Genomic DNA, 12,272 nt, shown 5'->3' on the forward strand with positions numbered 1-12,272 from the left:
GAATGAACCGAGACTTGTGAATAATGCTACTGGCCACAAATAGGACTTCTTAATTGCTGTTTAGAAGAAAAGAGATGATATGGCATAATGAATAGAGACTTGGGTTTCAACTCTGCAAGATATAAATACAAATCCCATTTTAGACACTTCCTAGCTTTGTGACTCTAGGTAAGTCACTCATAGAGTGAAGCAATTGGGCTCAATGACTTCCAGAGCTCTAGATGTTCTAAATATATGATCCCAGGATCCTTCTTTTGCCAATTAAGCAATTTTTCAAAGAGGGTAAGAATGGCTTCTAAGGGACAGTGGCCATATTTATTCCTAGGTTACTCCTAATGCCAAGATTGATGCTATTTCCTCTCGAGTACACGGTGTCTATAGAATATTTATGAAAAGACATAGACAGGAATCACAGGGGATGAGAAGGCTTACAGGATGGAATTGCAAAATGTACCAGGAGAAAGGAATATCTAAACCAGTGAAACTGCAAATTCATGAAGGCATAGAAGCAAGCTTGATAGAAGGGAAGCTCCAAACTTTGGGAATTCCCTTCAGAATAAAGACATTTGACCCAAATACCTCAAGTTAATGAAGCTTTTCCAAATCATGAATTGCTATCCAGCTTTTGAAACCTAACCCCAAAATCATGCTCCATTGGCCTATAGGTAATCTGCTCCTTTTGCCCTTCTCTAGAGGCCTTGTCAAGATGCAGAGATGCCATGATGATATGCCATCCCTAAAACCTTTGCCCAAGTGACATGTTGGCACAATAAAGTCCTGATCACCACCCAGTAGAAATACATTAGAACAAATGACTGCATTTAGTAAATGCAAAGATCTTTGTCTTTACTGGGACTGCTGAGTATACAATCCTCTGTCAGTAAAGACTTGTTTTACAAGTTAATTACCTTGGGGAGGGACACAGAGAGTGGAAAGGCCAATGACCTTCTCCTTTTCAAGTTTATCCAATTTATACTGAATTCCCACCTGAATTTATACTGAATTCCCATACTGAATTCTAACCTTGGTTGACTACAGTGGAAGGCAGAAAAATATACCTCTTATATAAGACATTATTTTGTAACCCAAAGAGGATTTTCCTCTTTTGAATGGGCAGAAACCTCAAGAGTCATTTAGTCTAACTTTTTTATTTCACAGATGAAGAAAATCAGACTCTAAGTAATTAAATGACTGACCTGAGCTCATAGGATCATTGATTTTGAATTATCAGGGCCATCTTGTCCAAATCTTTTGTTTTACAGATGAGGAAACTGAGTCATAAAGAGGCTTTTTTTTTCAATCAGGATTTTATTTGGGAATATCACTGTGAGCTCTGATCTGGTACCACACCGAATTACCAGAAACACATGCATACACATAAGTGTATGTTTTATGTTTATGGTTATATGTTATGGTACATGTTTATATATGGTTACAGAGGCAATAACTGTCAGAAGTCACATTTAAACCCAGGATGTCTGACTCCAAGCACATGTTCTTTCCATTACCATGATGTTTTGCCAAGACAACCATTCCCTGGAAGCCCATTGGGTATAATAAAGAACAATGACTCTTGGGGTCTCCACACCCAGTTGGAGGCACAAGCCTCCATCCATCATAGTATGTGTGATTCAGTACCAGACCAAAGATCTCCTTCAAGTTATTCCTTTGGTTCTAACTTTGGTTGACTAAAGCTTCACACAAATTTGATGAGGGAGTGTTCACTCTGACCACTTCCATCTCCAAGGGAACCACCATCACTAATATTAGTTTCATATATGGGGAATAAAAATGTCAGTGTCCTTCCCTCAGATACTTGCCTCAGTGAAGCACAGGAGCATAGATTTAGAGATAAATAAAATTTATACCAACCCACCCATTTTACAGAGGAAGAAGCAGGGCCAAATAGGTTGAGACACTTGCTCAGGATGATGCAGTTAACAAATGTCTGAGATAGGAGTGCAACCCAAGTTTTTTTGTTTCCAAATCCAATGATAAAACACTCTAGTTTCTCCCAAAGTATCTCAAGAACCAAAGCATTTGTCCCCAAGCAATCAGAAAAGATTATTCCAATAAGTCTTGGATATTATGTCTCATTTTGGATTGGAGGCTGTGAAAAAGGAGGAAGTGGTTCTAGAAACCAGTTCACACACACACACACACACACACACACACACACACACACATAATATATTCTCCAAACATGTGATAATTTCTGAAATAAATAAACCTCTGGTTTTCTATTAGAAATATACATTCTCCTGTGTTGCAAATGAGTGAAGTTTCAGGAGACCATTTTGGGGGATATGTTAAAAGAAGGCACCACCCCAAAGCTTATCTTTGATGTAGCTCAGTGAACTTTAGACAGCCACATCATAATACAAATTGATTCCCAGATAAGCAAAAGAATAAATGCTCCTTGAAACCCAGTCTTGTATTTCTGGTCAAGGAGGGAAAGAACACTTAGAAACATGGCATTTGATGGGACTTGGAAGGTGGACCGCAATGAGAACTATGACCAGTTCATGGAAAAAATGGGTAAGTTTATTTTTTAGCAGCAAATCCCTTCCCAAGCTAGGAGGTCAGATAAACTTTCTCGAAATCTGTGAGATATTCAGCCTGTTCATGCTACTCATTCTTCTGGGTTTTCTTGTGCTATTTATTGTTTGCTTCCAAGTCACCTAAAGATGATGTCAAGCTTTAATCTTTATAATTCTCTGCTGATTTCTTCAGAAGGGTAGGTTTTGCTGTCTAGTTTTTTATTTTCAGGGCTGCTGCTAGTCCCAACCCTTCCCGTCTCCTAGTAGGTGTGAGTAATTTACCAAATTCCATCAACTATTTAGAAACAGGTGGTAGTAAGGGACAGCTAGGTGGCAGTGGATAGAGCAACAGCCCTGAAGTCAGGAGGACCTGAGTTCAAATTTGACCTTAGGCACTTAACAGTCCCTAGCTGTGTGACTATTGGCAAGTCACTTAACTTGTTTCACCAAAAAAAGAAAGAAAAAAAAAAAAAAGAAACAGGTATTAGTAGATTATGGTAACAGTTGGAAGGAGAAGAGAATATTGTCAGGAAGAAATCAGAGAGGCAGGAAGGAGGGAAAGAGAAGGAGGGATGGAAAGAAGGCAGGAAGAAAAGGGGAAAGGAAAAAGGAAAAGAGAGGAAATGATCATTATTTTAAAACTACAAAGGATCTTAAAGATTATTTCATCCAGCTTGTGCAGTTTACAAAGAGGAAACAGGTTGAAAGGGAAGGCTCTCCTCTAATTTTTCACTGATTGGATTTTTAGTTATCTCTACAAACCTGTGATTTTTTTTTTTGGGGGGGGGGCTTTCTCTTGTTGATGAAGAAAAGGGAGAGAGGGAAGTAAAAGCTCATTAGGGCAGAGTCATTACCAGGGAATTATTTTCACCTGAGGCAAAAAGAATTGATTGGGTTGCTTGGAGGGCAACTCAGAGGACTATCTGATGAAGGATGTATCAAGTTGGAAAAGTAAGAATGGTAAAAACAACAGAAAGATTGGCAAGGTGCCTTTCCACTGTTTAAGGACAAAGGTGATCCTTCAGAGAGGGCACCAGGTTGATGGAACCAGGGTTTGGTGATCCAGAATCAATGAGGGAGCAAGAATGAACCATGTGGCTCAGCACCCAGATATCAGCACCCTGCTCAGAAGCCTTGTCCTAGTAATGTATCTCATTCAAGGAATGATACACAATTCAATCAGTCTTATATTAGAAAGAATGAAATCTTCTCTCACCTAGAAGGGGAATCAGGGAATGAAAGCTTGGACGGTTCTATTAATTGTTTTAAGTGCTGATTATGAGCTTTGTCTCCATGTATCATATCACCATATAATCTATACAAGCAGACAAATCACACTATTCTCTGTGCCCTTTGAACACATCTGGTGGCTCAGTGAAAAAAGTGCTGGATCTGGAGTTGGGGAAAACTGAGTTCAGAACTGGCTTCAAACATTTAGTAGCTGTGTGACTTTGGTCAAGTTTCCACCTCTCTGCCTAATTCAGTTTTTTTTTTTAATCTGTAAAATGAGGATAATAACAGTACCTACCTCTCAGAATTGTTGTGAATATCAAATAAGATATTTGTAAAGTACTTAGTCTGGTGCCTGCCAGAAGTGAATTAATTTTACATTCTTGAATAGGCGAGCACTACTTTTCAAGTTAGGAAGAAGACTCAAATTCTGCCTTCATAACTTTCTAGTTGTGACCTTGGGCAAGCCCTTGATTTTTGTGTGCCTTAGTTTCCTTGTTGGTAAAATGAAGAGGCTGGATTTGATGGCTTCTGAGATTCTTTCTAGCTATAAATAATTGAGCCTATCAGATATAGTACCTGGTGGAGGACAGAAAAGACAGTTGAGCAGCCAAGTATCCACTCCAAGGTCACATTTCTCTCCTCCCCCTCTCTCTCTCTATCTTTCTCTGTCTCTGTCTCTCTGTTTCCCCCTCACCCCTTTTCTCTTACCCTCTCCTTTCATTCCCCCTCTTATCTGTGTCTCTCCCTGCCTGCCTTTCTGTCTGTCTCTGGTCTGTCTCTGTGGTCTGTTGTCTCTCTCTCTCTCTCTCTCTCTCTCTCTCTCTCTCAATCCATACACACACACACACACACACACACACACACACACACACTGAGGTACCATATGAAGCTTCTTACATGAAATTATTGTGTTTCTTCTCCTGTTAAAGTTCCTTTCCTCACAAAGAAAGTCTGACAGGATGCAGATCTAAGGAATTTTCATTTGAAAAGCTGTCATGTTTTTGGTTTCATAGGCATCAACATGGTCAAAAGAAAGCTTGCAGCCCATGACAACTTGAAGATAACAATTACCCAAACAGGAAATAAGATGACTGTCCATGAATCCAGCACATTCCGAACTGTAGATATTGAGTTTGAGTTTGGAGTCAACTTTTCATACAGCTTGGCTGATGGAACAGAACTCAATGTAAGTAGTTTGTTCCTGAAAACATACCCTTTTTTCTATACCACATAAAACTAACTCCCATAAACTCTTCTATTTTCCCTTTAAAATTCTTCACAATCAGCCCCAACCTATCCAGGCCTATTATTAATTACTCTCCTTTCATTCACTGTTTTTAAATTTTAACTTGTTTCAATTAATAAGCATTTATTTTGACTCCATTGTATCTTTAGAAAACAGGAGATCTATGATACAGAAAGGATGGAAGCCAAGATCATTTGTTCCTAAAATATACTCTAATTTAGTAATACTTTTCCTATCCTCTTGCCATCTTCAGATTCATGATCATGTTGCCCTCAATGATCTTTTGGAATTTAATTACTTTTGAAACCCACTAAATTAACACTTATCTCCTTCAATGCACATTTGTTGAGTGCCTACTATGGGCCGATACTATGTAAAGCACCAGAGATACAGACAAAAATGTCAAGCCCTACCCTCAAACTGCATACATTCTACTGAGGGGATGCAACATGTATCCTGACAAGCAGCAGCACTTAGAGAACTCACCCTCTGTTACAAGGAAGCCCATTTTTTTGTTCCCCTTTTTGTTGTTATAACCATCAAGGTATACCATGATCTCTTTAAGGAGGCAGGGGTAATCCTCATTTGGAGGAGAATTCAAGTTTGTCTCTATCGAATCAAATATTTCTTTGTAATTAACAAACAACTAATACCGTAGGACTTTATTCTTTGCTGCTGATTGCATTAAAAAAATTCCTCATAACGGCTGTTTCTATTTTGAGTTTCTCTTTTGGTTAATTTGCCTCTTGGATGTCTTCTCTTGGAAACATCATCAAATTGTGCTATTCAAAGACTCCCACCCATTAAAGAATTGAGAAACTTAGGGGGAAGCATCAACTTGCATCTTGTCAGGAACTTTACAGCTTTTATTTGAACCCTAGGCTTCTATACTTGGCAGGATCATGAAGGTTGACCTTATCTTATCAATCAGGAAAGGGGCATGTCTAAGGACACAGAACAGTATCTCTACGAACCCAGGTCTCCTGATTTTCAGTTCAGTATTCTTTCCAGGACACCCCACTGTTTATCTCACAGGAGTATGTGAAAAGAAATCTGTTTACATTTTCCAGGAAATTCACCTTGCCATTCCATTATTTTACTTGGGAAAGAAAATTACTGTAATATAAATGTGAACATTGGCGGTGAAAAACTAGTATCAATGATGATGCTAAGTGGCTGAAGCAGAAATAAAATAGAAACTCCTCTGTCTAGTTTCTAAACTCTCATACACTTTGGCCTCCATCTATTTTTTCTACCTTCCTTAAGCATTATTCCCTTTCCCATGTTCTGTGATGCAGTAAACTGATCTTGCTATTCCTTACCCAGGACACTCTATTTCCCATATGCACACGTCTGGACTAAATAAAAAGAATGCATTCCCTCCTTACTTCTGCTTATAAAGTCCCTCTTTTTCTTTAGTTGAGTGATATACTGACTAGAGCCATGGACCTGGCATCAATAAGACCTGAGTTCAAATCTGGATTCAGACACTTAACTAATTGTGTGATTCTGTGTTTCTTCATCTATACATAATGGGAATAACAATAATACCACCTTCTTCTCAGGGTTGTTAGAGGAATTAAAAAAGATAGTATTTGTAAGTGTTTTGCAAACCTTAAAGTGCTATATAAATGTTAGTTATTATTATTACTATTAAAGGCTTAGCTCAGCCACCATCTTCTGCACAAAGCATTTCCAGATTCCCCCTTTCTAGTATCCTCTACCCATCTATTTTTCATCTATTTATTTTGTATTTATTTATACTTATCAACTTATTTGTACTGATGCATGTGTGTATGGACATATATGCATTATATTATGTATATATATACACATAGGTTTGTATGTATATACATACATATGCATATATTGGTGATGGAAATAGGGATTATTTTATTCTTTGTACTTGTATTCCCAGACTTTAGCACATAACATGTACTTAATAAATCCTTGTTGATTAATTGATTAATCTCATAATGACATTCTATGGGTAGGGAGATAAGTGGCTGTCTTAATTTTTGGAATAAGCAAAGTTTGCTATTTTCTAAAATGTCCCAAATGCATTTTGTTTTATGTGCAGGGATCTTGGAACTTGGAAGGAAACAAGCTTATTGGCAAATTCAAACGCGTGGATAATGGAAATGAACTGAATGCTGTCAGAGAAATTGTTGGGGATGAACTAGTTCAGGTAAGTTTATTTAAAAATTATAGGATATTCTAAAAAGAATAAATCTTAACAACTAGAAAATCTTAAAGCATATGCCTACTGAATTGTGTTATCATTATTTATGATTACATGGTAAAGAAAATTCTTCTCTGATACCTCAGAGAAGGTCCAGGAACCCTGTGTTCTTGAGGGCCCTGTCAGTGAGGGCCAAGCTCAGGCAGGCTTTGCCAACTGTGAAAAGTCTTTGCATATGGCAATGACTCTGCTCTAATCATTTGAGGATCAACCAGATTGAGTCAGGGAGGTTGATTTTAGAGTTGACTGCAAAGGAATGAATTTTTCAGCCATGACAACTAAAGTGATCTGAGCTCATCGAAAGATGGCCACCCTGACAAAGCCCAGGATGCTTGAAATCATCCAATATTCAATTGAGATGATGACTTCACATATAATAATCATGAGTTAATGAATTCCTTTTGAAACCTTGTTCATTCCTTGGAATCAGTACCTACTAATTGTGTAACACTGGGTAAATCTCTTAATGTCTGCCTGATTCAGTTTCCTCAGCCATGAAACAGGGATAATACTAGCACCTACCTCAAACAAGACAATAATTATAAAGTGCCTAGCATGTTGCCTGGCATATGGTACGTGCTTAATAAGTGCTTGTTTCTTTTTTACTTTCTTTATCAAGGTATTTTGGAATGCAAATATTTATTACAATGATTGCAAATTGATTAATATATACATAAAATGAATGAGTATAAAAAGTAAATCTCTTAAGAAATGAATATTTCTCTTTTCTATATGAGCTTCTACCACCAAATAAATAGGAAGGGTATTTACTATTAATTTATTTTTTAAAATTTTGATCAGTATTGATACCCCCCTCATTCACTTCCCCTCACTTGTTAAAATGTAAATTTTAACGAGGGTTATTTCCATGTTGTTAACTTTCAGACCTATACATACCAAGGTGTGGAAGCCAAGAGAATCTTCAAAAGAGCTTGAAAGTCATTCTGGCGAGCATGATCCAAAGCACTTCCAAAGTAGCTGGTTTTTGGTTTTAATTTTTTTTTGCCCATCAACTATAAAATTATTGCTGGATTCCCTTTCCTGTATCCATTGACTGTCCCCATGAGATGTTCAATCTCACCAAAAGAAAAGAAGCAAAAGTCACTTTGTTTTGCATACATCTCTTACACTATTAGAGTATGCTATTGTCACCAAGGAAACATGTACCGTATTTTTTAAAAAAGAAAATAAAAGCGGCCAAATTTCTTTCATTCTGACTTCATTGACAAAGAAACAAATGGTGTCTTACATGGAGTGAATGTTCAATATGTTTGTTGAATGAAAGAATAAATGAAACAGACATGTTGCCCTTCTGCATATTGTATGCCAACATACCTTCTCCCCACAAAGTGCACATTTATTTTCTTTCAAGTCCAAGCCTCTGTTAATTCCATTCTATATAACTAGAATATTCCTCACCCCCCCCCACTTTGTTGCCTGTTGGAATTCTACTCATCCTGTAGCGGTTGACTCAAATGGCATCTCTTCCAGTAACTCACAAGGAAGCTAGCAAGGCTGGAAACATTCATTTCTTAGGATGATTCCTCAATTACTTGAACTCTGGGAAGGAAATAGCCAAACAACAGAAAGTTGCTAAGGGCCTGAGAACTCTTCTCAGAGTGTCAAGCACACATCACCAACACTCATTTGCTTATATTCTAAGCTGTCATTGACACTTTTGGAGGAGATAGGATCAAGGAGATGAGAGTAGGAAAATTAAGTTCCTTCCTTCCACACCTGATATCCATTCAGTCAGTCAACAAGCATTTGTTAAGCAGTTACTATGTGCCCCCCACTGTTCTACACACTGGGATAATGAAGAACACTTGTTCTCATAATCTTACGTTTTAAGAGGAGGGGAGAAAGGTGGAAAACATATACATGATATTATCAGCGTAATTGAAAGGTAATACCCTGGCTTCATAGGGGAAATACTTGCAGATGGGGAGAAAGGAAGAGGAGTTGTCTGGAAAAGGCTTCACGAGAGATTTGAGTTGAAATTTGAAGAGAAATTAAGACGTAGAGGGAGCAGAATATTACAAGCATGAGAACACAATGCAAAGGCATAGGAATAGGAGAGAGTGTCATGTGTGAGAAATTGTCAATAGGCCAGTGTCTAAATCTTAGAATTTGTGAAGGGGTGAAGATCAGCCAAAGAGTAGGGGTAATCATGAGAGCATCTTGCTAAAAAGAAGGAAAGGTTAAAATCAAGAGTGCATGTAGAGGACCAACTCTTCCTGCAAGTCAGGGGAAAGAACAGTAGAAGGAAATGTCTGAGTGATGTGAGAAGATGGAACTCTGGTCTCAATTTTTTTGGTGAAGTATGAGGTGAGCTCTTCAGCTATGGGGGAGTGGGGAATGAAGGGGGTTTTGTGGGAGGCTTGAAGAAGAGACAAAAAAAATCACCATGGAGAGTGGGATGACCAATCCTTTAGGGAAGAGTAAATGATTGTTTTGCTGTACTAATGTGATGTGATATTAGAAAACAATTTTTTGTAGTGAAACCAGTCAGTACTGTTTTTTGATCTCCAGCTCTGTTCAGAAGCATGGTAACAGGAGTGTAGGAGGTGAATGATAATGATAATTCAGGATTGGAGTGTGGAAAAAGGGAACAGCAATAGGACATGGGTGCTTGGGATTCAAGAGGAGAAGGGAGGAGAATAAAACTTGTACAGTAATAGTGGCCTAGGAAAGAACTGAGAAATGGAGGGATTGGAAGTCACAGTGAAAACAAAAAATAGATTTGGCAGAATGATGGGGGAAGGTAATCAAAAGACATAGGATGAATAAGTGATTATCAGATGAAGAAATTATGCAGTTCAAAAACATGGAAGCAGAGCACTTAGGAAATCTAGAAAAGAATTCTAAAAGAAAAGGGTCCAAAACTACATGAGCAGGGCCACATCTCTAGATCTGATTGCCCCAAAATAATCCATGATCATCACTCCCAGTGACCAATAGTTTTTAATATAACTTCTATGTCACAGGAACCAGCCCACCCAGTGTTTATTCCTTAGCAAGAATCCAAGTGCCCGTGTCTCAGTCCATTAGAAGGATCCCTGTCTAGAAAAACAGGAATCAACTTGTTCAACCCTATTAAATTACCAAGAATTTCAAATTTTCATTGGCTATTCTTCTCTTCTTTCTCTGAGGCATAGTTCTCTTCCCTATAATCTTCTGATATAGGTAAGAATTCCCTCTACCCCTTCAAATCTGCTTTCTTCCTTATTTTTTTTGTAAGTACACCTTTCAATCTTTCGAAGAATCTATTTTTCTTCCTGATAACCTGAAGAAAAAAAATGTATGGAGTGCAAAATATTCAACAGGACTTGCACCTCTAGTGTAAGGGCTTGCTGGCCTTTTCATGACTGCACCATTTTGATGTCCACCTGATTCACTCAACTTTCACCTATGGCTCCAAGAAGCTGTAGCATGTGCACTAACCATGCCCTCATAAACTGTCTCAGCAGCTGGACTAACCCAGGTTGAGTGTAACCAATGTACCTCAAACCCATTAGTGAGTTAAGGGAGTGTCCATCTCAAGCACATGAAGACTTCCTCCAGTGAAATGGGCAGATGACAATAATTTGTTCGATGCTATGAAAGCAGCTGTAGTAGGTATTGTGGTTAGACATCAAAGACAGCAAGGTCATCCAGTGCATCCCAAGTCATTACCAGTTGTCCTGACTTTTGTCATGCCACTGGATTTTGATGACTCTGGGAAAGTGAGAGCGACAGCTTTGAGTAACTCTGCCTTGCTTAAATCCAATTCACATACACATCAAGACATTATCTCATGATGTAGATGATTCTTTTCAAAAATGAAAGACAAACAACAACTAGGAATTTAGAATAGTCCTTATTCCTTCAACTCTAGTAGACAGATCAACTCACATTTTGTACCTATGTAGGTAAGTGTTACTTAGCACTGGAAGAATCACAAGCAACACATTAAAATATTCCTTCTTTTTTTTTTCTATTGTCCTACACTGCAACTAGAATGTAGGTCTTGTTTGCTAAGAACTTTCGTGGACATCTGTGGAGGCCGATAATCTTTAGGTAGGTATCAAGACAGAGAGAAAAATGGATTTAGATAAAAAAGACTTTTTCACTGAAACTGACCAAAAGGGGAACAAACTACAATAGATGTAGGAGAGAGGAATGAGGGACAATAGTTGATTTGACAGTGAGTAAGAACTAGAGTGAAGAAGTAGGATCAGACCTGAGTGCCAAAGTAGGGACCATCTGGCAGCTCTATTGTCTGCCACCCAGTGCAGGGTCATAGATGCAGAGTAGAAAGGAGCAGTTGTCAGTATAAATAGTAATTGTGATTGAATACAGAGTGATTCCAATAAGCTGTGTGGTTCTGATCTCAGAGCTGAGTGCCATATTACAGGCCAAAGAAGAACCAGCAATTCAGACATTCTGAACTTGCAGACCCTCCCAGAAGGCCAATAATGTCCGAATCAAGCAGCAATCTCTTGAAACTGTGAAAGAGAAATAAACTGATATACCCAAACCTGAGTCAGGATTTTGTAGGATATGAAATAAACTGTCCCCCTCTACTCCAGACTATACCATTTCGGAAGCACTGATAGCTTGCATTTCTCCAGCCAGTGCTATAAAAATAACAGAAGGATGCAAAAGGATAGAAATTCAGGTTAGACATGCTCCCGAGAAGTGTACAGAGCCCAGCAATAATATAAACACCAAAATCAAAAAGTACATCGGAAGAATGAACAAAAAAAAAGAAAAAAAAAAAATACATGACCAGAAAAAGTTATTATGGCAACAGTGAAGCTCAAAATACATAGGAAATAATGCCTGAAAACATCTGTAAGAAAAATCTCAAAGAAAAATGTAACTTAGAGGCAGGTAGGTGGTGCAGTAGATAGAGCACCAGTCCTGAAGTCAGGAGGACCTGAGTTCAAATCTGGTCTCAGACACTTCCTGTGTGACCCTGGACAAGTCATTTATCTCCAATTGCCTCAAGAAAAAAACAATGTAACTT

General features: G+C 38.2%; 1 protein-coding gene across 1 annotated transcript; it reads left to right on the forward strand.

The window, feature by feature from the left end:
- Window positions 1-2,471: 2,471 nt before the first annotated feature.
- On the forward strand, window positions 2,472-8,467 carry FABP2 (fatty acid binding protein 2). Its single transcript, XM_003772781.3, has 4 exons — window positions 2,472-2,538; window positions 4,787-4,959; window positions 7,100-7,207; window positions 8,147-8,467. The coding sequence occupies exons 1-4, from the start codon at window positions 2,472-2,474 to the stop codon at window positions 8,195-8,197; spliced, it is 399 nt and encodes a 132-aa protein (XP_003772829.1). The 3' UTR covers window positions 8,198-8,467.
- The last annotated feature ends 3,805 nt before the right edge of the window (window positions 8,468-12,272 follow it).

Source organism: Sarcophilus harrisii, chromosome 6, assembly GCF_902635505.1.
Source record: "Sarcophilus harrisii chromosome 6, mSarHar1.11, whole genome shotgun sequence".
In the NCBI taxonomy this organism is placed as follows: Eukaryota; Metazoa; Chordata; class Mammalia; order Dasyuromorphia; family Dasyuridae; genus Sarcophilus; species Sarcophilus harrisii.

Excerpts from the sequence above, each read along its gene's own strand:
- FABP2 (XM_003772781.3), top strand. The coding sequence starts at position 2,472 with ATGGCATTTGATGGGACTTGGAAGGTGGACCGCAATGAGAACTATGAC. Across the intron at positions 2,539-4,786 it reads CCAGTTCATGGAAAAAATGG|GCATCAACATGGTCAAAAGA; the intron begins GTAAGTTTATTT and ends TTGGTTTCATAG. Across the intron at positions 4,960-7,099 it reads CTGATGGAACAGAACTCAAT|GGATCTTGGAACTTGGAAGG; the intron begins GTAAGTAGTTTG and ends TTTTATGTGCAG.